Raw genomic sequence first — 27971 nt, forward strand, 5'->3', positions numbered from 1 at the left:
AAGGACTATTTATAAAACGTGTAGAGTATATGATATTCATATATATATATAAAATTAAAATTTGCCACAATTCAATAAAGTGTAATTATCATAATTTTCTAAAATGAAGGGAAGGTAAGTTTGGAATACAAGGGAAATAAACAATTATTGAGAATGCGCCATTAGGGAAAATGGATTCTAAGAAATTAGCGCATTCAGATTGAGTAAAACTTCTATGGATTTGTTATTCCTTGATATGTTTGGAAACAAGGAGGAAGATTTGGAATGAATTAATGTCATAGTTGAGTGTATTTGTTGATTGCATTTTGAATTTAGGAATTATTGCGGTTCATCTTGTATTATCCATCCGCAAGATGTCTGGGGATTCGTTCAGCTTCGATCTGAAAAAAATCAAAGTTGAATTGCATATAGCTATTCGGGAATGTTCTCAGAGAGGATTGATGAATAGTACAAAGTGGTAAGTTTCTTACTATAACTATCATTTGCATATTACGAATTAATTTTTTGAACGCCAATATTTTAAGACGAACTTACCGGTCGATAATGAATGTATGATAAGGTTTAACATATTCTCGGGTGCATCGTGCTTAGATATATTCTGTGCCTTTTTCTAGGTTGCATTACTTCCAAGAATCAGCAAGAAAATATATATGAAAATTGTACTATACTCCTAAATTTCAAACCTTTGAAAATAGGTTTTTACAAAATTTCTTCTGTAGACAAGACTAAAGTAACTTGTACTGTCATTAACAATCAGGCTTGTTGGTTATGTGACTGTTCTGCAACTGCATAATCTTTGGCTCATGACATCTAGCCATCTTACATACAAATCAGATTTATATCGTCGCTGGCTTCGCACAGAGACTGTTGTGGTTGGAATCCCTGTCCATGTATGTGGAGTTTTTGAAGTGAAAACTTCGTCCCTATTATTCAGGTTCCGTATAAAATTTATGGCTAATCACAATATCGGGTCAGCCAAAGCTTTAAACTTGCTTGAAACTTAATCAAAGCAAAATTGATGGACATCTTTACTGATACTGAACTCTTGGGTAGTGGGTGCCAATTCATATTACTGTAATGATCTTGTTGAAGCTGTGGTATTCATCCTGCATGTTTGCAGTCGTAGAAAAATGTTTTACAATACCTAAAATAGTAGAAATGAGGGATCCCTCCTTGATGCTTGCCAGGGACCCACCAACCTGCCCCAAAAGTATTTTTATTTAAAGAAATTAAAAACAAGGGCTTTAAGCTGGAAAATGCATACATTTTTTTGTTGTTGATGTTGGCCATCTGTGAACAAGGCCATTTTCATGTTGTCTCTGATAGAGCTCGCATTGTGTATGGCCACAGATTTACCACGTTTGGTGAAAATAAGAAAAGTGTGGAGATAGATACAGTCTTGGCGTGTGGTGGTTGTCATTGCACTATATTTGATTTGAATATGTTGAGTACCGACAAACCAAATTTCACTGACTTTCTATCTAATCAGCCATTGCTTAATTAAGGGATTTATTCCTGGTAGAGTGTGTCGTATAGATCTGAAACTGAAAGTTTCGGAACAAAACTATTTTTTTGTAAAAGTGTAGGGTGCGCTGGCATGGCCTCCGCAGTTGTCAGCCGTGCGTTTGTGTGACGTCATGGGTGACGCATTGGGAGGTTGAGATTTATACTAATGGCGGATAATTTGAAGGGAGATTGACAACCTAGTATCTTGATAGGGTAAAACGTTAATAACAGGTGTGTAAAAGAGTGGTTCATAGCGTGGATAACATGACATAACAAAGCCATGACCATGGCTAGTAACAACTTGAAAGAATATGAGATACGTCCAGCAAGTGACCAAATCGTTGGTCTAGATTGATTAGGTCCAGCTATTGTCAAGACCTTTGGTGTGGATAGGTTAGATCTAGCTAGTTACAAGGCTGGGGTTAAGCAAAGGGGGATCTGGGTGCGTAAGCCCCGAGGTCAAGGCAGCGAAGCGGCCAGCAGGCCTCGAGTATCCCCTGCGACAATATTGGCTAGTGACAAGACCATTAACTTGTCCACCAAAACCAATTAAAGTTGCAGGTTAGGTTGTGATCCACCAAAAACCACAGATAGGTTCAGTTAGTCTTTTTACTAATAATTTTTAATAATGCTATTTGTTTTTCGTCCCACTAACTACTTTTAGGGTCTTCGGGGATGCCGAGGTGCCGGAATTTAGTCCCGCAGGAGTTCTTTTACGTGCCAGTAAATCTACCGACACGGGGCTGTCGTATTTGAGCACCTTCAAATACCACCGGACTGAGCCAGGATCGAACCTGCCAAATTGGGGTCTGAGCCACTCAGCCCGGCAGTCTTTTTACTCTTTACAATGAAAAGCTTTTATTACTTCCTCCTTTTCAATACATGTCTATCTTTGGATGGAATGATTATTTTTTTTAACCAAACATGTTTCAGCTCATCTTTGAGCCATCTTTAGTGAAATATATTAAAATGTTAGATGAATTAATGTTGAAAAAGTAGCACTAAAAACAATGTGAAGGAATGTGTTAAATCCGAGTAGAACATGATTAATATATCTATAACAAGCAGGGTTATAGCGAGGTTGGAAACCTCTAAGTCTAAAAATTTTTCTTATATCACTCTAAAACGAGGATAAAATCTTCATTGTAAAGTGGGAACAGTTTATCTTCAATATGTCATGTATGCACATGATCTGGAGGGCAACAGAAGCCAGTGAACGTAGAATATGTGGAAAAAAAAAAAAAAAAACAGGCCTGATACAGTGTTTTGTGACTTAATTAGTGGAAATCATCAACATGTTGATCTTATGAAGTCCAGATATGATCTGTAATGGAAAGAAGGTGAATGAATGTTTGTGGAAAGCTGAAGCTAAGAGACAGGAACAAGTAAACGTGTGACTTACTTATCGAGTTGTTGCCCTCTGGAAGGGCCTGACCTTGTTGGTCTGGAGGTCTTATTTCCACTAGACGTGTGTATCGCTTGTTCAGCTATATTGGTATGGATAGAGGAAAGAGTGGAGGGAGTGAGGAAGGGAGGCGCTATGCAGGTGGGGAAAGGGAGGGGAGGGGCGGTTTGTGTTGATGAGCTGCAAGCGGGGTTTGTTCTTATTATAAAATTATTGGCAAATAAATAGAATGAACGTTTCAAGTAATGTATTCTTTTCGTTAATCGTTAATCTCATGTAAATTGTGAGAAGGGTCCTGAATTGGTCAGTTTTGATATGGATGCTCTCAAGAATACTAAGCAAGGGCCTTTTTTGTTCGTAATGTAGGATCTTCAGATCTTGATCAATCATCGTGTATTCGTGATTAGATTCTATATGATGTTCACTCAGAGCTGAAAAGCGATTATATTTAAGAGCATTGCAATGTTCAGTTTACCTTGTTGCAAAATTATGGCCTGTTTGTCCGCATCTGCAGGATCATAAAGAATAGATATGATTCCCAGCTGGTTTGGGGATCTTAACTGTGTATCATTAATTTCCATACCTTAGGGACTAGATGTTTGTATTCGTCTCAGTAGCCTACACATCTTCTAATAGCCACAGAAACATGCAATAGTGATTACAGCCCTTTTATTGGGTTGGCGCTAGGAAGGGCGGCCGTTCAAAAAACTGGGCCAAACCCTCACGTTTTTCGTTCTGCTAGTGGTTTAACTTTGCATTAACACAGTGAAGGTTTTCGGTGGCACAAGGATTGGGAAGGTAGTGGTCTGGTGTGAAAATCGGAAACCACGAAAAACCATCTTCAGGGCTGCCGATGGTGGGGTTCAAACCCATTATCATCAATGATCTGAATTTAGGGCTGTCGCCCAGGTGGCAGATTCTGAATCGGTTGTTTACCTAATATTTTCTGAAATTTTACCAAAGAACTTGGCAATTTATTGGACATTTCCCTTGATAAATTATCCCAGTCCCTTTTCTCATTGTATAAATGAATATTTGCACCAGTTTGTCTTCTTGACTTCCAACTTATTATGATCTTTCCTACTTTTAAAAGTTTCACTCAAGATTAATCATCCCCCTGTGGGTGGGGGCGGTAGAATAACACCCACGGTATCCCCTGCCTGTCGTAAGAGGCGACTAAAAGGGACCTCATGGGCTCTGACTTTGGAGCGTAGGTTGGCGACCACAGGGCCGTCAGCTGAGTCCTGGCATTGCTTCCACTTACATTTCCCTTGATAAATTAACCCAGTCCCTTTTCTCATTGTATAAATGAATATTTGCTCCAGTTTGTCATCTTGACTTCCAACTTATTATGATCTTTCTTACTTTTAAAAGTTTCAGTCAAGATTATTCATCCCCCTGTGGGTGGGGGTGGTAGATTAACACCCACGGTATCCCCTGCCTGTCGTAAGAGGCAACTAAAAGGGGCCTCTGGCTTTGAAGCGTTTTTTGGCGACCACAGGGCCCTCAGCTGAGTCCTGGCATTGCTTTCACTTACTTGTGCCAGGCTCCTCACTTTCATCTATCCTATCTGACCGCCCTTGGACAAATATTGTTCTTTTCCAATCCCGATGGTATTATGTATGGAGGCCTAGGGAGTCTTTCATTTTCATGCCCTTCGTGGCCCTTGTCTTACTTTGGCCGATGCCTTTCATTTTTCAAAGTGTCGGACCCCTTCCACTTTTTTCTCTGATTAGTGTTATATAGAGGATGGTTGCCTGGTTATACTTCTTCTTAAAACAATAATTACCACCACCACCTCAAGATTATTTGTCTACTAATGTTATTCATCGCCATATCTCCTCTGATAGCTTGGAACATTTTGTTTGGTTGAACACCTCGTCTCCTTATTCCCAAGCCTTTCCAGCCCAAAGTTTGCAACGTTTTCTTAACACTCATCAGATATCACCTAGAACAAATTGTGCTGCTTGCTCACAGCCCAATAGTTTTGTCACTAACCAGACCTAACCAACGCAGATCAGTGGTTTTGTCACTAGCCGGACCTAACCAATCCAAGACCAGTCGCTTTGTCACTGACCCGAATTATAAATTAATTCAGCTTTTCGTCACTGTCCAACATGCAGTGTGTTCCTATCGCCCTACAGAATGTTAGATACCTAAAAGCTGTTAAACGACCCTAACCTGGACCCCGTTTGCTTGGTCACAGTCCAATGGTTTTGCCACTAGTCTTAGTTCCTGACTAATCTGTTGGCAGCATTGTTGACCGCTTGAGCACGTATTCACATCGTCAGCGAGAAGGCCATGAGAAAAGTAAACAAATGACGGTCATTCCGTGCTCAGCTGAATGTAGTGAGTATTGGGTAGCACGGCGTCATTATTGATTTTTGGGTGTCCTGAATCTGAAATCCAATATCTGCTAGCATTTAACTACCAGCTATTTAGGCAGCCACATAGCATGTTTCTTTGTAAGTACGGCAAACACTCTACTTAGCCGGGTGTGGATCATCCGGTTTGCAAATTATCTGTACATCTTTGCCGATTACAAAAATAAAGAACAAAGCTTGAAATACTGTATTCTCTTGTACAAATGTTTTGTTTAGAATGCTCTATTGTGATTGTGACTCATGTTTTACAGCCGGAAGATGCTGTTGACACCATTCCCACCATTGGCCATCCTTGAAATATTTTCTATTGTTTCCCATTTTATCTTCATAAGAATGCCGTGACTCTAACCTCATAACATGTTCGCGGCCTATTTTCTGTCTATATCTTTGTCAAACCATTTCCCTTGGAGCTAAAAGTAGATAATTTCCGACGCCCCTAAAACCGAAAGCAAAAGAACTTTTTTTTTGGTTCTGGGACGGTTCTTTGTTTGCTTTAGAATTCTTGTTCTGTGTTTATACGATGTGAAAGCATACTCTTAAACATCAGCAGGAGGAATGCATTGGTGATCGTACTTTTTTTTACCCGCCATCGAAATCTCGGTAAGTAGCCTCTAAAATTAATCATTGACAGCGAGTGTTAACCTGTATCATATTTTTGTTGTACCGAGCTCGATAGCTGCATTTGCTTAAGTGCAGCCGGTATCCAGTATTCGGGAGATAGTGGGTTCAAACCCCACTGTCGGCAGCCCTGAAAATTGTTTTCCGTGGTTCCCATTTTCACACCAGGCAATTGCTGGGACTGTACCTTAATTAAAGCCACGGCCACTTCCTTCCCACTCCTAGCCCTTTTCTGTCCCATCGTCGCCATAAGACCTATCTGCGTGAAGCAAGTATTTGTATTGTGAATGGAAAACAGAAACAGAAAAAAAGTTAGACAACTATTTCCTGAAAGTGAACTGAAAGCAGGTCATACGAAATAGTGTTTTTAAAATGTAATCTATATATATAAAATAAGAGTTTTGTCTGTACATTGCTCAGAATTTGAAAATAATGGTATTTCTGTATCGGTCATGTCCATAGTAACAAGAAAATGCACTTTTTACTTTTCCGTAATTTCTGTCTGTCTGTCTGTCTGTCTGTATGTATGTACACGCATCACGAGAAAACGGTTGAAGAGAATTTAATGAAAATCGGTATGTGAAGTCGGGGGATGAGCCTCTACAATCTAGGCTATAAATCATTTTACTCACGCTGAGTGAAATGGTAGTTTAGGGGAAGGCCTAAAATTGAATTCTCAACTATTTATGTTATTAGTGGTCTAATGAAAATCGGTATGTGAAGTCGGGGGATGAGCCGCTACAATCTAGGCTATAAATCATTTTACTCACGCTGAGTGAAATGGTAGTTTAGGGGAAGGCCTAAAATTGAATTCTCAACTATTTATGTTATTAGTGGTCTAATGAAAATCGGTATGTGAAGTCGGGGGATGAGCCGCTACAATCTAGGCTATAAATCATTTTACTCACGCTGAGTGAAATGGTAGTTTAGGGTAAGGCCTAAAATTGAATTCTCAACTATTTATGTTATTAGTGGTCGTATTTTAAAGAAAATGGGTATGCAAAGTTGGGGAATAAATTGCTACAATCTAGGCTGTCAATAATTGTATTCACGCTGAGAAAAATGGTAGTTTAGGGGAAGGCCTAAAATTTAATTCTCAAATATTGTTGTTATTAGTAGTCCTATCTTGATGAAAATCGGTATGCAAAGTCAGGAAATAAGTCGCTATAGTCTAGGCTGTAAATTATTTTATTCACGCTGAGTGAAATGGTAGTTAGGGGAAAGCCTAAAATGTAATTCTCAAATATTTCTTATTAGAAGTGTAGTCGATGAATGCTAGATAACTAAGGTTATATAGTATTAAATTTCCTATTATTCATGTCTTATACATTGTTACCGTACTGGCTATGATCACCAAGATATTCATGAATTTGAATTTTTGTTACTAAGTCCATATCAGCGCCGAGTAACGAGAAAATGGGTAAACAGTATTTAATGAAAATCGGTATGTAAAGTCGGAGAATAAGAAACTACAGTTTACAGTATAAAATATTTTACAAAACACAGAGTCGAAAGAAAACTAAATATGTAGGCCTACAATATAGAAAGCTCATAACACTGATCAACAATAACATTACATTGACCATTGTTTGTCGTGATGTGCTTTGTGTCTTCTGTTGCCCCTCATTTCCGGTAGATAGGATTACTGCTGCGTACAGAGTATTTTTTATTTGATTTCCGTCACACCGGCATAGAGAGGTTTTATGGCGACGATGGGATAGGAAAGGGCTAGGAGTGACTTAGGCCTTAATTAAGGTACAGGCCCAACATTTGACTGGTGTGAAAGTGGGAAACCACGGAATACCATCTTCAGCGCTGCCGACAATGGGGTTCGAATCCACTATCTCTCGATAACTTTCTTCTTTAGCATGCCATTCCCCTAGTTTATAAATTTTCTGATACTACTGGTACGTAACACACTGGAACATCATAGCATTCGGGCTATTCAATCCTTACTCTGAGGTACTGATTGGAATGTACAGTGTGCATATTTAGCGGTATAATGACAGATGAGTGTTCATGGCAATCTGCGGCCTGGTCATCCCAGCTCTGGAACTTTGGACTATTAGATTGGCACCGCAATCTAACCGCAGCACTGTTCGTTAAAAGTGATAAAACGTGCGGCTTTCCATTTGATCGAGTATTTTATATGATAGCATTGCTTTTAATCGCTACATTCATACTTACATTTTTGTAATGACCTATGTTGATTTCAGTTAGGAAAACCACAAAGTCAGTCTTTCTGAGAATCCCGTAGCGAAGCACGGGTACATCAGCTAGTTGTGTGAATAAGTAGTCAGTTTCTGGGGAGTTACAGGTAAGTATTGCAGTGGGCTTTCAAACGTAATATGTAGTATGCAGTTTTAAATACAGTAAATGCACAGTTTCTGGTAAGAACACGTGTAAGTTATATGGATTATCTGTTTTCATCGGTTACCCATGCAGTTAAAATTAAGAACTAGTGTTAGCTTTAATGGTCCACCCAATCAGTACACTTCAACAATAATAGAAAATCCGTAATCAATCAGTTAACGGTTCAAGAGAAGTTAAGTTCAGTCAATTTGGTCTAAAACCTCTCTGGAATCCATTTCACAGACCAAGAAATAGACACTCTTAATAGAGGACCTAAATTTAATTGGCCAACTTCTAACAGAGATGATGACATCATTACTGTTACGGAGTTATCCGTGGTAGTTTGAGGTGAAAGAAGGTGCGGGCGGGAATAGGTCTCAACTACAGAATTAAAGTTAAGTTAAAACGTTAACAAAGGTTATATTTTCTTTTCCAAAATCAACAAATGACAACAAATAACAAAGGTGTAACAGGTACCAAGTAGCAGATCAACAATTTAAGAATTTACAGATTACAGTCGTTACAAGATTTGGGCTTCGAGCCCCAAGTTTAATTCCTGAGCTTTCAGCTCACAACCACCATAGCTGAAGGGCAGAAAACCCCTAAGTACAAGGAGCACTTGCTCCTAATTACAATGTTAAGAGAAAAAGAACAGACCCGCTCTCAATTTTACAAGCCTATCAAAGGCTACAACAACCTTCATTCCTAACTGCCCTTAAGGCACACATACAGTGAAACAGGGGTATCTTGTACCCAACCTACAGGGCCTTCACATGAAGAAAACAAACTCTGGGTTAATTAAATGGCCCAAAAAACCAAATTGACTGGAGGCGTAGCTTGCACTCCTACATGAAACTTCTTAAAACCTAGGTGGCACTCGGCCAGTTATACAGGGGCTAATCCCATACTAGGGAGGTGACTCGTAGAAGAATAATTTATTACACTAAGAAGAGAAGAAAATCGGGTATGAAAACGTAGTCACCTCAAAACAACATGAGTGGGAGCTCGAGAGGGTTAAGCACTCTCTATCCCAAATTGCGGTTAATTTACATGAATATAGTAAGGTTTACATTGAAAAGGATTCGAACCTTCCCCCGCGGGTTAAAACTGCTGAGCTAGCAAGAAATAAAGATGTTAACAGGCCATTACCTTGTTGATGAACTGCTGCCCGAAGAAAGAGGCGCTTCCCGCCCCCTGCTACATAATCACACACTAAGCAAGTTGTCGATGAAGTGGCCCGGAGACAAGAAAATCAGCAGTTTTTATACCCTCGTGGAAAATTTGAGACCTTTCAAGAATGAATAGACACACCCCTTCAACTTTATTGGTAGACTAGGAATTACACATGGAAACCTGAGGAAGAAAGCTGTGATTGGAGGAAAATTAATTACAGAAATTACTGATTGGTTAAATTCAAAACTGGCGGAAAGAGAAGGGTTATACTGCCAACCCAAAAAATGAATGAAAGAAATTTAACAAAGAACAAACTTATGAATACCAAATTTCTTCAAAAAACAGTTCCTTCACTTCGCACTAGGGTGCATAATTATAGTTCTTAGACAGTGACATCTAGAAGAGGACGTCCACACTTCTTGCTAGATAGTAAACAAAACATGTCGGAATAGACACAGTTCAGAAAATTTCAAAATTACACCATTTACCGTTGTGACATCTTTTAAGAAATAGTAGAATTAGTTCAGTTTTCAAGGTTCCAAACTTCTCCTGTAGAGGAATTTAAATTGGCGCAATATTTGAACTAGTGGCGTGGAGGTGTACCGCCCGGTACAGACCTCCCCCTCCCAAAAAGTCCTTCCAAGGGGTGACACCGAAGAAAACAAAAATATTTGTTTTAAAACAAAGTCCAAGTCTTTTGCAGATTGGATGAAGAAAAATTTAGCAGAGAAAATACCAATTTTTCAGTAGTCAGAGATCTCTTAATAGATTTGATATTGGTGGGTGTGACTAGATTAAGTCCAGTTTTTAAACTTTTGTAGTAGATTTTGATGAAAGGTCTCTCTGTTTGTAGGAGTTGAATTCAAAAAACACTTTAATTCTCGAAAGAAAAAAACTTTCTTAAGTTCACCAAAGGTTGATTTGAAGCAAAAAATCATTAATTGTAGCAATAAGGTGTCCATGTAGCTGAAGAAGAACTTTAGCTGTTGATTAAGTTTGACGGCCAGACCAGCCGCCGCTGCTTGTGTTCAGAGGAGGCCGCTCGGACCCCTCAAGTACTCTGAGATAGACCTCTCCCGCTACTATGAGAGGGGTAGTGGTGGTGAAGCACGCCGCACACGCGACGATTGTTTACAGTCCGCGGGCAGTTTGCAGGTGGTGTGCCGCACATCAGCCTTGGCCGGAAGGAGGACTCCGACTCGCCGTACACTGGTTGACCTCACTGGAGTGGAGCGGGCCCGTACCCCGTCTCAGTGGTGGTACGGCGCCGCACGGCTTCGGGGGCACTGAAACATTAAGATCTCGGCGGCAGAATTTTATTGGACCATAATGGTTTTAGGGTACAGTCTTTGTGGTGAGGCTGAGGGGCCAGCGGCGTGGAAGTTTTTATTTCATTTTAATTAGCCACTGGTGTGGTTTAGCAGGAGACGGGAGCTTGGTAATGGCCTTACGGAGAGGACAGCAGAGTAACCTCAGGGAAGGTTTCACACAATTTATACAAGGCAGATTCAACCAAATGTAAAAAAATAGGGGCAGAAGGCCTTAAAATGAAATTAAAAATATAACCTTCAGGATTCTTAAAAAATTATAAGGAATAAGTTAGCATGGAAATTACACAGGTTTCACCTGCGACAGGTGAACCCTAAATATCCTCTCGGTGGCTGGATTGCTTAGTAACAACGTCACCGGGGTAAGGAAATCTAAAATGACGCACGGCCCATGAAATCTGGGGACAAGCTTGCCCGCGGGAACAAAATTCTTGACCATAACCTGGTGGCCTACCTTCAAATGGATGGGTCTCCGTCCACGATCATATCTTTCCCTAACCTTTTCATGAGACACTTTAAGATTGGCCTTAGCCTTCTTCCAAAGATCTTTAATGTTATCAGGATCTATTGTCTCGGGTAGAATATCACTAAGAGACCAAAGGTTAGAGAGCGGCGTGTTGGGAACAAACTTGAACATCAAAGAAGCTGGAGTAAATTTATGAGATTCATGAACCGCCGAATTCAAGGCGAAAGCTAACCAATGCAGGGACGTGTCCCACCTAGAATGATCGTCGTGATGATAGGCAATAAGAGCCGACCTCAGATTACGATTGACCCGTTCAGCTAGAGATGGTTGAGGATAATAAGTAGTAGTAGTCACATGAGAGATGGACAAATCAAAACAGAATTTACGAAAGAGATTGGATGTGAAAGCTTTAGCATTATCCGACACAATATATTGACATGGACCAAAAGAAGCAAAAATGGAATTTAAACAGGAAATAGTGGACTGAGCGGTAGCCAGCTTAGTCGGAAATAACCAAGAAAATCTAGTGAAGCCATCTACACACACAAGGATGAACTTGTTGGCATTCCCCTTTGACTGGGGGAAGGGTCCTACGTAATCGATGTAAAGACGTTCCATGGGGCGCGACGCTTGATGAGAAGACAAAAGCCCTTGCTTAGTGGACATGGAGGGTTTACTAATCCAACAAGTTTTACAAGCTTTAACTAGTTCACGAATTTCACCGTCCATACCTTTCCAAATGAACATCTCCCGGATCTTTTCTCTAGTTTTGAAGATACCTAAATGCCCCCCTAATGGGTCTCATGATAGTACTTGAAGATCATGGGCACAAGAATGGCTGGAACCACCACCTTCATCTTAATATCATGCCTCGACGGGCAACATAAAACACCATTCCTCAGCACATAAGGGACAACATGTTCCCCAGAAAAAAGAGTTTCCATGATAGGGGCCAGCGTCGGATCTTCACGTTGATATTTCTCAAGATCCCTAAACAACATAGGAGCATCAGTTAAAATGGCATTAACCTCAGGTCGTTTGGACTTGGGAGGTGAAGAACTATTGACCAGTTCATGGGTCTCTACATCATTGGAAAACATGCAGCTTAGTCCGTCTGCCGCAACATTTTCAGTACCTCTGATATGCCTAACGTCAAATTGGAAGGCAGAAATTCGGATGGCCCACCGGGCTATACGACCAGTACGATGCGGCCTACCTAAGACCCAACTTAAGGCTTGGTTATCAGTCTCCAAGTCGAACTTGACATGTTCCAGATAAAGGCGGAACTTTTCTAGCGCAAACCCTCAAGTTCATAGATGGAATACTTGACTTCTTGAGCCGAAAGAGTCCTAGATGCATAGGCGATGGGTCGCCTCCCTAGTTCGGTCTCTTGAAGATGGACCGCAGCCCCTGCCGACGACGACGCGTCGGTTTGGACAATGAATTTCTTCGAGAAATCGGGCATGGCAAGAACAGGGGCATTACACAGAGCTAATTTAAGATCTTCAAAAGTGGCTTGTTGGGAAGGTCCCCACTCAAATTTGATGCCTTTCCTACGAAGTAAGTTCAAGGGCGCCGCTCTATTAGCGAAATTAGGAATACATTTCCTGAAGAAATTCACCATACCAATGCAACATCGGGCGACACAATATGCCCTAGGAATGACATGGAAGGCTTAGCGAAGGCGACCTTGGACAACTTCACAGTTAACCCAGCCTTACGAAGGCGATTGAGAACTTCTCTCAGATGATCTAGCTGTTCTTCGAAGGTCCCCGAAAATACGACGACATCATCAAGACAGTGGTACAAGTACTCAAACTTGATGTCGGAGAAGACCCTATCTAGCAGTCTAGTGAGTACAGCTGCTCCCGTGGGGAGTCCAAAAGGCACGCGGTTGTATTCGTACAAGTTCCAATCTGTGCCAAAAGCTGTCAGGTGTTTGGATTCCTCTGCTAGCAGAATCTGGTTATAAGCCTGATTGAGGTCTAAGATGGTGAAGAACTTAGCTTTACGAAACCATGAAAAACAAGAATGAAGGTCGGGAAGGGGCACAGATTGTAACACCACCTTCCGATTGAGCCCTATAATCAATCACGGGCCTGAAGCCACCTTGCGGTTTCGGAACAAGGAAAATAGGCGATGAATACGCCAACTTAGAGGGCCGAATAATGCCATCCTTCAACATCTGATCGATGATCTCCTTCAGAGCCTGCATTTTAGGCGGAGATAGCCTATAAGGTGGAAATCTAACGGGGATGGAATCCGTAACCTCAATCTTGTATTCAATAAGGTCAGTAACACCAAGAGTATCCGAGAAAACCTCTGGAAACGACTGACACAGCTTACGAATACTATCAGCCTGCTCCTCAGGTAGATGTCTAAGATCTAACAACATCTCATCCTGGGTAGGCGAAATAGATGAATATGACACCGAACTACATTTTAGCAAAGGGGTTTTGGAAATACTGTCAAATTTGAAAGTGCACGACTTGCTCTGAAGATCGAGCACTAGACCAGTATAGGACATGAAGTCTGCTCCCAATATAATGGGGCAAGACAAGTGCTTTGCCACCAATAGTTTAACCTTCCAAGTAAATTTAGAAATACGAATTTTGGCATTTAAGGAACCTAAAATTTCTAATGGAGAAGAATTAGCCGAAACATATTGAACCAAAGACGAGCAATAGTCAGGAAGTTTACAAACAGATTTCAATTTCAAATACCATTCATCCAAAATAATGGAACACACACTACCAGAATCTAACAGAGCTGTTACAGGTTCATTATTTAATTCAATTTTGAGGAATGGAACCGGTACGGGTGAATCCGCCGCAATCCTAAGACATTCTCTGGGACATTCAAATGGTAATGTAAAATTGTTCTGACTTTTTCCTGCATTTTCATCAGATTTAATTTGTGCTGAGCCTTGAAAGGATGAATCTACCGACTCAGCCGGAGCCACTAGTCATTTTTGATTGTTGGTGGAAGTTGCACCCGAAGTTGAGCAGGAGGGAGTGCTGCTAGCATTAGGGCAGTTCTTGGCAATATGTGAAAACGCGCCGCATTTAAAGCAGCCTTGGGATGAACCTGCTCCATTATTTGTCCTACTAGATTTGATCAATGGACATTTATTGCGAAGATGGTCAGGCGACCCGCAAGCATAACATTTACGGGTTGTGACGGTTCGGCGAGGAGTAGACCGAAAGGTACTTGATGACGGAGGTGGCTCCCTCGCGACACGTAATGTATCAGCATATCTAACCCCTTTGGCTGATACGGCCAATGTTTCAAGCTCAGAAAAGGTTTGCGGGCGCGCCGCAAAACACAAATATGATCTATAGGATGGTGATATTCCTTCCACAATAGCATGAACAATTTGATCTTCTGGAAAATGAAGAGCAAACACCCTGGTATAGAATTTGATATCCTGGATGAAGTCGGCCAGGCTTTCGTCCAGACGCTGTACACGATAATAGTGCTTTTGAATAAGAGATGACCTAGCTCGAGCCGGAATGAAGTTTGCGAGAAGGTGGGCGTGAGAGTCTTCATTAGATGACTGTTCAGCAATTGCCCTAACTATTTTGTCTGAGAGGACACCTATGGCATACGGATAAATAATTTGAAGAATTTGGGAAGCAGAGAGGGAAAATACTAGGGCATGATCTTGGAACTCGACCAAAAATCTCAAAAATGAAATTACCTCTCTGGTAGAGTTAACCGAAAACTTGGAAATACCCCTAAGTAACATTGATAATGGATGAGGCAAACTACTGAAGCCTGGTGACATAGTAGGGAACTGCCTAGAGGGTGACGGAGGCTCGGAGGGAGCATTATTCTAAAAGAAGGGCGGAATTGAGGGCCGACGATCAGGCTCGGTTTCTAGAGGGGCAGGTGTCTTTTGAGTAACTGCAGATGTTCCATTTTCTTCCCCTTTGGAAGAATTTTCCTCACTGACAGTGTTTACCGCCATGGGCGGGTCAGTCTTGGGAGCCGTTACCCCCGATAACAATTGACCAACAGTACTGGACAAATTAGAAATGTTTTCAATGAGGACACTAGCCTCCTTTCCCTGAATGTCACTCAATTTGAGAGACAATAGATCATGAAGCCTATTATAAAAATGGAATAATCGAGCTTGCACACGTTTAAGTTGGTTAGGTGATGGAATCCCTTCTTCAAAAAAACAAACTACGGATGCTAGTTCAGTAACATTGTCATTGATCGTGGAGAGAGCGTCGTCAATCTCTTTCTCTCCCAAAGTTGGGGAGTTAATTGCCAAAGTGAGGGAATCTTTAAGTTTGTTGGCATCCACCGCAACCGTGCCTCCAGATTGAACGTCTCTAATAGATAATTCATAAATTAATTCCTCCTTACACAAATAGAAGGGATGGAGGACATCGCGAGAGCCGGACATGATGACGAATGATTTACAAATTTAGAAAAGAAAAATTTCCAGCAACGGAGAAAATTGTTAGAGTTCGAATTAAATGCAATATTTAGCCGTCAACAGGGGCTAAAATGAGACCCATTCAACCGCGCTCTGCTACCACTTGTTACGGAGTTATCCGTGGTAGTTAGAGGTGAAAGAAGGTGTGGGCGGGAATAGGTCTCAACTACAGAATTAAAGTTAATTTAAAACTTTAACAAAGGTTATATTTTCTTTTCCAAAATCAACAAATGACAACAAATAACAAAGGTGTAACAGGTACCAAGTAGCAGATCAAAAATTTAAGAATTTACAGATTACAGTCGTTACAAGATTTGGGCTTCGAGCCCCAAGTTTAATTCCTGAGCTCTCAGCTCACAACCACCTTAGCTGAAGGGCAGAAAACCCCTAAGTACGAGGAGCACTTGCTCCTAATTACAATGTTAACACATTGCTGACCGGATGCTTGAGCTTGTCACATACCCTGTGGACCGGACATCTTTCTACTAAGCATACTAGGGTGCACTTGATTATAAAAATGTACGTAAATATTAAACCAGTCAAGATTTTATCTTTAAAGTTGGTATGAGTACTCAACCAATACCCCTAGTAGTACCTCAACATATCTAAGATAAGCAAGCGAATGCGTGTTAATTCAACAACACATCATTAATGTTTACATCGTTGTCGTCGTCTGAGTCACTTGAATAAATAAGCACACTAGGTAAATTACGGCGTGTAGAGCCTTGAATATCACTTACACTATCGCTCTCACATTCAGTTTCCACTAATTCATTATCACTATATCCATTTGAACGACCATCGGCATATAATTCTTATCGTCGTCAGCTAACACCGTATTTTGCGGGCACTCCATCTTGTCATTGACTGAACCGGCAGAAAGAAAGTCGACGTTTCGAAACTAAATCAAAGAATAAAAGAGGCCGTGAATAAAAGAAAAGTGGCAGATATACATCTACGATTTATTCTACTCAATGTGCAAGTTCGAAATAGTTCAATATATGGTCGAGAGATGTCACGGGAAGACCGAAAACAATGTCGTGAATAAAACCGAGATTTCTCGGGGCCCGTCACCTGCCGCTGGCGAGCGTACTACGAGATTTCTCAGGGCCCGTCACCCATGTGTTAAGAGAAAAAGAGCAGACCCGCTCTCAATTTTACAAGCCTATCAAAGGCTACAACAATCTTCATTCCTAACTGCCCTTAAGGCACACATACAGTGAAACAGGGGTATCTTGTACCCAACCTACAGGGCCTTCACATGAAGAAAACAAACTCTGGGTTAATTAAATGGCCCAAAAAACCAAATTGACTGGAGGCGTAGCTTGCACTCCTACATGAAACTTCTTAAAACCTAGGTGGCACTCGGCCAGTTATACAGGGGCTAATCCCATACTAGGGAGGTGACTCGTAGAAGAATAATTTATTACACTAAGAAGAGAAGAAAATCGGGTATGAAAACGTAGTCACCTCAAAACAACATGAGTGGGAGCTCGAGAGGGTTAAGCACTCTCTATCCCAAATTGCGGTTAATTTACATGAATATAGTAAGGTTTACATTGAAAAGGATTCGAACCTTCCCCCGCGGGTTAAAACTGCTGAGCTAGCAAGAAATAAAGATGTTAACAGGCCATTACCTTGTTGATGAACTGCTGCCCGAAGAAAGAGGCGCTTCCCGCCCCCTGCTACATAATCACACACTAAGCAAGTTGTCGATGAAGTGGCCCGGAGACAAGAAAATCAGCAGTTTTTATACCCTCGTGGAAAATTTGAGACCTTTCAAGAATGAATAGACACACCCCTTCAACTTTATTGATAGACTAGGAATTACACATGGAAACCTGAGGAAGAAAGCTATGATTGGAGGAAAATCAATTACAGAAATTACTGATTGGTTAAATTCAAAACTGGCGGAAAGAGAAGGATTATACTGCCAACCCAAAAAATGAATGAAAGAAATTTAACAAAGAACAAACTTATGAATACCAAATTTCTTCAAAAAACAGTTCCTTCACTTCGCACTAGGGTGCATAATTATAGTTCTTAGACAGTGACATCTAGAAGAGGACGTCCACACTTCTTGCTAGATAGTAAACAAAACACGTCGAAATAGACACAGTTCAGAAAATTTCAAAATTACACCATTTACCGTTGTGACATCTTTTAAGAAATAGTAGAATTCAGTTTTCAAGGTTCCAAACTTCTCCTGTAGAGGAGTTTAAATTGGCGCAATATTTGAACTAGCGGCGTGGAGGTGTACCGCCCGGTACAATTACAACTATCACCGAAGCAGAATCTAATATAAACTTCCTGTGGACTCTCAAGACGAACTTAGGTAGAAAAGACTCCCTCGGTTAGTCAGCTTAAAACCAATATTCCATTAGACAAGGTAAAATGTAACAAGGATCTTAGGAATAAAATAAAAGACACGGATGTTATCGTGACTAAGGCTGATAAAGGTAATTGTGTGGCCATATTGGATAGAAAAGATTACATTGAAAAGACAGAAAAGTTTTTTTCCGACGAGTCATTTTCCAGAGTTAATAAAGACCCCACAGCTAGGATACAAATATTTGAAGTGTATTGATTGGGTGGACCATTAAACTTAACACTAGTTCGTAATTTAAACTATATTAATACGGATCCATATGATGAAGTTTGTAAATTGTACCCTTGCTGTCTCGGATCCGCAATTACCCGGATAATCAAAAGTTTGCTGTATTTGTATTTTTTTGTAATTTTACTTTCGTAAGTGCAGTGTAGCCCGCCTGGTGACCATGATCGTTAAGGCGCTGAAGTCTAAACAGTTAGCCGGTTCGAGTCCTGTTGGTCGGAAAACAATTTTACTATCAGAATGTTGGCCAGCAGTTTAGGGGAGCTGGTGGTATACAATTTCTAATCAATTGATTGCGTGCCAAAAGCCTGGATTAAATTCCAAACCTCTCTGCATTGCTCATATGGAGTGAGGGCATATGAATCTGTTGCTGGTGATTCGTCTGTCGAATGGGGACGTTGAACCTTGAGCAGACCCCTTTATGCTATTTGACAGGTGTAGTCTATGTGCTGGCACCAGGCTTCACCCTCTCCCAACTATCATTTATCATGTCATTCATTTCATCTCTTTAACTCTTCTGATGAGGTTGACGTCAGGAAAGGCATCTAGTCATAAAATTCTGCCACGACAGATTCATCTCACCTCATACTCGACCCGATAGAGAAACGGGGCAAGGGTTGGACAAACAAACTTTCATAAGTTAAATGTCTCTATATGTGCAGCATTCCAAAGGACCCGTTTAAATTAAAAGGATGTGACGTGTCAGCTCAGAGACGCTGGCCTTCTGACCTGAACTTGGCAGGTTTGATCTTGGCTCAGTCTGGTGGTATTTGAAGGTGCTCTAATGCGTCAGCCTCGTGTCTAGATTTACTGGCATCTAAAGAACTCCTGCGGGACAAAATTCTGGCACCTCGGCGTATCGGAAAACCATCAATAGTTGTTAGTGGGATTTAAAATCTTTAATATTATTCATTCAACTTCGCTAATCGGCCAAGTAGGGACTACGATAAGCCTCACTTTACGTTCTGGGATTTGTTCATTTTTGGTTTGATCCACATCATCTTCATTAGCTCATTGTGTTTAGCATGACGTTTTTCTGTCCACTTTGCACCAGTTGCCCGTTTTTTGTCCCGAAAAGTCTTGATGGCTGCTCTGAAAAGATTTTTGTCTTGTGCATCTTCTGCTACTATGCCCAGTTCTTTAACATATTTCTTGATATTAACGTACCATGGCACGTTTCGTCCATTGAGAGTCGATCATCCATCGTAAATGACCGTAGAAGTGAACTCTGCTTTTATGCATTATTATTAAACATGATATTTGTTCGTGGCATCGACCTATGGAGATCTTTTGCCACATTCAGGTGCATGCAGCGATACTGGTTTGATAATAGTGATGTAGTGACGAATTTTTGTTTTAGAGAAAAGCACTTTTTGTTGTATATGTTACAGGTGGTTTGGAAAGTGACTTCCATTTTCTTGATTCTTGCTGCCATGGCCTCTTTGTCAAGTCCATTTTGCTGGATCCATTCCCCAGGTATTTCAATTTATTAACGCAGTTTATCGTTTAATATTTGGTGTTTAGTTGTGCTGTATCATCTTTGATGTTCGACATTACTTCTGTCATTTGAAAGGAAATTTATAATCCTGTTTGTCCTGCTACTTCTTTCAATACATTGATCTGTTCTGTTGCGCTTTCGAAATTTTCTGTCATCAGCACTTCATCATCAGCAAACGCTAAGCAATCTATTTCCACTCCGTTTTTCTTTGTCCTAATCAAGAGTTTGTAAAGGTTTCTTTCTTTTAACGTCTGTTGCCACTCCTGTAATTCCATCTCAAGTACACAGTTGAACAAAAGAGGTGACAGCCCATCTCCCTGTTGAACACCCGTCTTGATCTCAAAGGGTTCAGAGAAACATCCTTGGGATTTTACTTTGGATTTAGTATTAGTTAGCGTTGCCCTTGTTGCCAGCAGTTTCTCATCGATTCCCATTTCTGCAAATATGTTAAGCAACACATCACGGTCAATAGAGTCATATGCTTTCATGAAGTCTACAAATGTCGATACATAGGTTCGACCTCTCAGCGTATGGTATCTTATTACGGTTTTTAGGTTAAGGATTTGTTCTGCACTTGATCGGCCTTTCCGAAAACCTGCTTGGTATTCCCCGCGTTTATATTCAACTTTCTGTTCTAGTCTTTCAAGGATGGATAGTGACAGGATCTTGTAGGCTACTGACAGAAGAGAAATACCACGGTAATTTTTCACATCTCTTATATTTCCTTTCTTTTGTAAAGGATGGATCAAAGCTAGCTTCCACCCCTCGGGTAGTTGTCCTTTTTCCCGTATATCTACAGTGGTTTGGTGTAGGATGTTAATTGCTTCTTCTGGGGCATGTTTCTACAGTTCTGCAATCATGGAGTCTTCACCAGGAGCCTTGTTATTTGTCAGTCTCTTTATGTGGCATTTGATTTCCTCGCTATTTGGTGGAGAAGATGGCAGGTTTGGGCTCACTGGTTTGTTTTGATGGGATTGGCTGGTTTTTCACAGTTAAGAAGGTTGTTAAAATTCTTCGCTAAGATTTCGCAGTTTTCTTCATTTGATGTTGCAAGAGTTCCATCTTTCCTTAGAAAGCAAAGGGAAGGTGCCTTGTATCCTTGTACATTCTTTTTAAAATTCCTGAAGTATTCAAGGGTCTCACCTCCATGAAAGTCTTGTTCAGTCTTGTCCATTAGTTCCTTTTTATACTTTTTTCTCACTGCATATTATTTTTGTTGTTTGTGCTTGTTGTGTTTTGTATATTTTCCAATCGTCTTCTTTTTTCCGAGGTGTAATACTTTTTCCAGGCATTCAAATGATCCCCTAAGGTCTTATAGATGTTGATTCCCATGGGGAACATGAAATATGAAATGAGTAAATTTATAACGCCAATATAATGGTCCGTTATTGGACATTATAAATTTCCAGCTAACTCATTCTTGGTTGCCAGCGTTTCGCCCTCGTGTGCTAAGTTGGGCTCATCAGTTAGTACTTAGCACACCTACCAAGACGCAAAGCTAGTGCATACCGTGGAGGCCACTGCATAGGCTACTTGAAGCCACCAGCAGTGCCAATGCACTATGAGAGACTATGTCTCACTTCCAAAAATTGATGCCTGCCTGGCCATCAGATGATATAGCTGTTCATTCCCATAGGGAACATGAAATATTTGTCCTGAATGAGTAAATTTATAATACCAATATAATGGTCTGTTATTGGACATTATAAATTTTCCAGCTAACTCATTCTTGGTTGCCAGCATTTTGCCCTCATGTGCTAAGTTGGGCTCATCAGTTAGGTCCCTTTAAACATCAAACATCTTAAATGGAATAATGACAGAGGAGGAGTGTTTGCGGCTGTCTGCGGCCTGGTCATTCTAGCTCTAGAACTTTGAACTGTTAGATCGACACTGTAGTACTTTTCTTTAAAAGTGAGGAAATGTGCTGGTTTTCATTTTATCGAATATTTCATATGACAGCATTACTTTTAATCGTGACATTCATACTGATGTCTTTGTAGTGACCTATGTTGACTTCAGTTGCAAAAACTATAAGGACAGTCTTTCTGAGAATTCCTTAGCGAAGCATGGGTACAACAGGTAGTTATTTGATAGAAATAGCATTGCGCTTCGCATAATCACGCGGGCACTTGATGCAATATATTATTATCTATGTATTTGCTAAGTAATGGCATTTAAGTGCATGACCAATTCACACATGTGGAGCATGAGTTCATACTATTTTCGGAAGGGTTATCAGAGTTCAACAATAATAAAGGTGTTTTAATTTGTTCCACCTATTCAATACTTATCACTTATAGTGGTTACATAATTAGATTCTTAGTTACATGGGACATGTTTCGCCCTCAATTAAGGGCATCTTCAGCCTGATAAGGGTTATCAGAGACCGATCATGTCACGCACATACTTCCTGTGAGGTAATAGAGATGAGTAATTTTTAGCCTTGTAGTCTCGTTATTGCAACAGTTGGGCTTTGAGACAATAAGTGTTATAAACATATCATAGTACTGTATTGCGCAAGACCTGTGGAATAAGCAGTTTTGACCACTTGTATCTCCTGATTTTTCCTGATTTTAATATCAAAATCTCCTGAATTTGGTTTTGTAAAATTGGCAGGTATGTTGTTGGTTTTTTTGTGTGCTGGGTCAGAATAAGAACAGGCCATGGCAGATGCAGAGACATGCTGTTTAAATGGAACAAGTTGCCGACACCCGCATGTGACTGCGGAGCTGCACGACAGACCATACACCATATTTTCAGAGTGTGAAACGCGGACATACACAGGCAGCAAAGTGGATTTTCTGATGGCAACTCCAGAAGCAATACAGTGGGTCAATGATCTTGACATTCAGTTGTAAGGAGTCTTTTCTTGTTCATTGTTTTCTTGTATGTAAATATGTATATAATTTATTTCTGTACTAAACTTGATTGTATGGGCCATACGCTAAATAAATAAATGTGCTGGTAGAGTCCAACAACTTTCCTGTATTCCCGTTCACATCCTACCTGTGAATTAAAATTGCTCATTAAGATCTTGACGTGGTGTTTCGAGATTTTTGCTAATCTGGCATCCAGGAGGTTCCAGAATCTGTCTGTCTTCCAGGTCTTTTTTTTATTTTGTTCATTAGTTGGAGCATGTGCAATGACTAACGTATATGTTTTGTTTACACAATGCAGGGATAATAGGCATCACCTATCATTAACAGCTTCAAAATTTGAGACTGACCTAAGGATTCTGGTGATGACAGCAAAGGCTGTACTGAAGATATGGGTGTTTTTCATTACCCTCTTATGGGATTTGTTCTTGAAGAACCAATACCGTTCAGACTCAAACATATCTTCATCAGTGAAACGAGTTTCTTGTAGGGCCATTACTGTGATTTTATTTTTGTGGAGGGCATTGGTCAGCTGTTTCACCTTACCAGTTTGTATTAGACTGTTTATGTTGAACGTTACCAAAAAAGTCTTAGATATGGGTTTCAGCTTTCGTGACTGTTCAAGATTTCCAAGATGCTGCGACTCTTCTTCTCATTATTATTATTATCATAAAAAAAGATGTGCAGAATAAGCAACAATACTGGTGTAACATTTGTATGGTTAAAAAGAAAAGAAGGAAATTAAATAAATCAATATAAGATTACAGTTTTAGGACCTTTTTCTGGAACACTTCCTTGTATAGCTATGCCTAGAACTCTCGCAAGAAGCCAACAATATAGTTCACATGCTTATTGAAGGGCCACTTCCTTCATTTCCATTTCAGATTTTTGCTGATGAAACCTTTCTGAAATTTGGATGGGAATGAAGAAATTAGATTTTAAGGAAGATATTGCACCCTGTAGCTGCAGAGATGCTGCATTCATTATGCAGAGTGGGTGAGAAGTCACCATACCCCTGCGTATAATTCGTAGGGCGATTTCATTCTGAAGTGAGTCTGATATGATAAATGGTTTTTTATGTATTATAAGCAAAAAAGACTTGAATTTTGCAGTCCTGAAAACAACAGCTTTCTAAAACTGTATTTCAGGACGACTCTTTTGTTAAAGTTGGTGTTTCTGTTGATCATCATACGTTGGAGTAATTTTTATGGTGCAAGTTGTCATTTGTTGGCATCTAAACATTTGCCACCGGTCGAGTTGGCTGTGCGGTTAGGAGCGTGCAGCCGTGGGCTCGCATCCAGGAGATAGTGGCCTTTCCTGTCCCATCGTCGCCATAAGACCTATCTGTGTCGGTGCGACGTAAAGCAACTAGGAAAAAAAAAACCAGTTGTCATTGTGTATTGTTGACTAGCTGTAGTACCCGGCGTTGCCTGGATAGTTTTTGAATGTTTACCTTTAAGATTTGTATTAGGCCTATCAGTTATGTGTGAAGTAAATTTTATAGAAATCTTTTTTGAGATGTAGATTTTATGATCTATTGTGTAGAGTTATTTAGATGTGTTTGATTTCAAGTTTTAGATTTTTAAATTTTGGAGCGTAACTTTGATTTGTTGAAGCTCGATTTGATTGGGAAGTATGTGATCCTATAAAAAAAAAGTGATAACTATATGTGTTTACCCATCGTGCTATAGATATGATGTACACACTATTTCAACTGTCATTGAGACTGTCATCAATCAGCCTTGCGACCCCCAAAAACCTTGGATTCAACACTAATCTCGGTCATTTTAGACTATTTACTTTTAATTCCCTCTCAACCTGTCTCAGTGGAGGTTGAACATGGACTTAAAACTGTATCCAGAGCATCACAATTCATCTCAATGACACATAAACAATGGATTCGACATTGATATTGATTATTTTCCATTATTTTTACATGTTACCCCCTCCCATTCCCCACCTTTGGCTTGGGTTGTGATGTTTCATCTCCATAGTATTTTTTTCCAGATGGTAAGTCATAATGTGTACCAAGTTATGTTGAGCGCTATTCAGGAACATACCCACATACATCCATAATCTCGGTTATTTTTACATTAATTTTCATCTCTTCTCAACTTCCAGACTGATTGTGGCTGAAATATGACTTAACCATCCAAAGTGTCACAGTTCAACTCAGCGACCTCGTAAAAAAATGTATTCGACAAGTCATTTTCGTTTATTTTTATATTTCACCACCTCCCTTAAGAGTGCTAGGAGTGTTTTACTCCAATAGTATTGTTTTCAGATAGTAAGTCATATGTTTACAAATTTTGTATGAAGGCTATGCTGGACGAAACGCACATACATCCGTAATTTTGGTCATTTTCTTTTCCACCCCTTCTCATCTTCATGCCAGTGGGGGCTGAACGTGGACTTCAAAATCATCCGGAATGTCATTATTCACCTCTTACAAGATATTAGAATCATTCTGTATTGACGGTTTTCACTATACAAAGGTGAAAAATGAGAATATCCTCCTAATTCAATACAATAAATATTCTGTCATTAGACGGAGTAAACAAATTCAAACATGTTTCGGCTCGTTTGAGCCATCTTCAGTGAAAAATGAGGGGAGTTTGAAATAATTTACATAATATAAGTTGAAAAAATGCTAAAAAAAACATAATGAAGGAGCAAATGAAAAAACAAACAAAAGAGAGCCTAGACGGAAACAAAATTAGCACAAATGTACAATATTTACATCAATATGCGGAGCAAAAAACAACTCACTGCGACAAAATTCAGTGAAAAGGTGTTAATTTAAAATAATGCACCCTTCGGGTCAGGGTGACCACAGTTATTTTCCCAACTAGTCAGATAAACGTCTCAGGGTATCCATGTTTCCAGAAAAATGGTTAATTTTTCTATAACTCCGTTTAACGTGCGTCCAAAGAGAAATAATGACACCCTACGCAGTTCAAATTCTGTAATTCAACGCTCAATTGTGAACTCCGCATACGTATACTTCAATCAACATTTCCTAAGGCATATCCGCTTATCGGGTACCTTACTCACTAAATACAACTACAGTCTATCACTACAAGTGAGAACTCATTCAATTATATAAAACATAATCAAGAAACATATTTATTAAATTACTGAGAATCGCGAAAGAAATGGTTAAATGTCAAAAATAGTTCGTGAACTTCCAATCATTAACCTAATAAACAAGTATTTTAACTCCTGAATCAATTAAGTCAGCGCTGGCTTATTTCTAGTCTAAATTTGCATATCAGAACACTCTGGGTTGAGTATTCCTGAAATGAATTCACATTCTGTTTCATCTTCCTATCAAAACTTAAGTTTGGTCATTTATGTACACAAATATATCATAATCTTCTGACCACAGTCAAAGTTCAGTATTTCAATAAATAATTCTATCACTTGCGGTATGAACTATTCACCATCATCAAAAATGTTACCATTACAGTATTCATATTATTGTAGGAATGATCTGAACTTCAATAAAAGTGTCCTGAATTCTAATATCAGTGATCTGAATCAAATTAAAAATTATCTGAGTTCGTTGGTGCTGAATAAAGTGAAGAAAATGAGAAATCGAATGACGTGCTAAGTTTCTTGGTCCGATTGCCATTTAACATACGGCTCCTAGCTTAATATTCGCTCTTATAGTATTTCAAATTAAAAACATCGATGATATCCTATGTAAATCTCATATTATTTCCCTATTCTAGCTAGATAATTTCTTATGTAACGTATTCCAGCTCAATATGCACACAGCCAATAAGCATTTATCATATATATATATGCAAGTGCCTTCATTACGATATCTCAATATTATATTATCATACTGGTTACATACTAGTTTCATCTTCCATGCAATCAACATTCATTCAGAATACGACATAATCATGCATAAATCTACCCATCACCAGTTGTTACTACTGTCAAACCACTCTCAAACTTCATCTAAATATATATAATTTTACTATCCATACCTTGCTATTGTTCTTCCCTGGGGCATATTTCCTTTCCGTAGTTGCTTTACTTGTGCCCTCATATCGCACATTATTTATATCATATACGTCTCATTTCTTATTAATCTGTGCAATATTTCATTAAAGCACCATATACACTTCCATTATTTCATCTATAATCTTCATTTCAACCTATATTTAACTTATTCAACATCTACAATTAACGCGTTTAACCTCCAATATTCATTAAATATAACGAGACGTGACATTCTTTTAGCGCAGAATTCATTTCTTACAACACGATTTATCGTACAATTCAACACATAACTCCAAATACGGTATCTACTCTTCCAATATAATCATTCAGCAAAGAGTATGGTAACTTAAATTAAACAATTCAACATGCGTCCCTCTATGACGTAATCTGGGTTCGGATGGTACTATATCATTCATGGATCTTTTTAGCTAACCGGGATTCTTTGAAAATATCTGTTACATTATGTCACTTTTTAAATCGTATTCTCACTCCTCTGGATAAGATAATATAGTAAATACGTAACCATTATGTCACGAGATATAGTCTTAAGTTCACACTGACTTAATATATGTTAATACCTTCTTAAATATTTCACACTGCACTTCCTTATATTAACTGCACACTTAATTATTTCATGCTTAGGCTATTCAGTTCTATTGCATATACTGGTAATACTCTACATAAGAAATTATACTACTTATTACGATTACTTAGCTCGCCATTCAATATCTCGGGCCTTAGTTGCTCTTCTTCAACTGCTCCACGGTCTGGTCACAGTCCTTGGATCGACAACTGGACGGATCCCTCATCTCTGGTAGCTCGGGTTGAGTGATCTCCTCCTCTCGGGTCGGGTGGTTTTAACTGCCAGGACGACATCTCTCTCCAGGTTGGTCTATGCCGATTTAGCAAGCCATCATTTCCTCAGGAATACTGTAGATAATATACATCAATTCTGAAACATATGTATTCATCATGGTTCTGTGAAGTCTTAGTATTTATCGTTGATAACTGTATATATATATTTGCTAGCCTTCCCATGCAGAAATATTTTCTTATTCGTTGAGGCCAGTAGAGGATTATTTGCTTCGTCTAATCGTATATTCAAAGTTAGCTTATTTTCCTTTGTGAAGTATAATTTTTCAATGATCGCCTCTTTATTTACGATATCGTTGCTATTATTTTCTCCTGTTGTAGTTCAATCTCCAGCTCTCGCGTCTCGGTCAACCTTTTGCTTCAAGACGATTAGCGTATAAGTATCCGGACGAACTTTTCCGAATTTCCAGGGTTTAT

The 27971-nt window shown here is 39.6% G+C and overlaps 1 protein-coding gene across 1 annotated transcript in view; it reads left to right on the forward strand.

Annotated features, from left to right (window-relative positions):
- The first annotated feature begins 283 nt into the window (after window positions 1-283).
- The window catches only part of Cdc23 (cell division cycle protein 23), a 291636-nt gene continuing 263948 nt past the window's right edge, over window positions 284-27971 (forward strand). The window contains exon 1 of the mRNA XM_067151429.2: window positions 284-457. Coding sequence (XP_067007530.2) covers window positions 354-457 — 104 coding nt within the window. The 5' untranslated portion in view covers window positions 284-353. The remainder of the gene's footprint in view (window positions 458-27971) is intronic.

Source organism: Anabrus simplex, chromosome 7, assembly GCF_040414725.1.
Source record: "Anabrus simplex isolate iqAnaSimp1 chromosome 7, ASM4041472v1, whole genome shotgun sequence".
Taxonomy (NCBI): domain Eukaryota; kingdom Metazoa; phylum Arthropoda; class Insecta; order Orthoptera; family Tettigoniidae; genus Anabrus; species Anabrus simplex.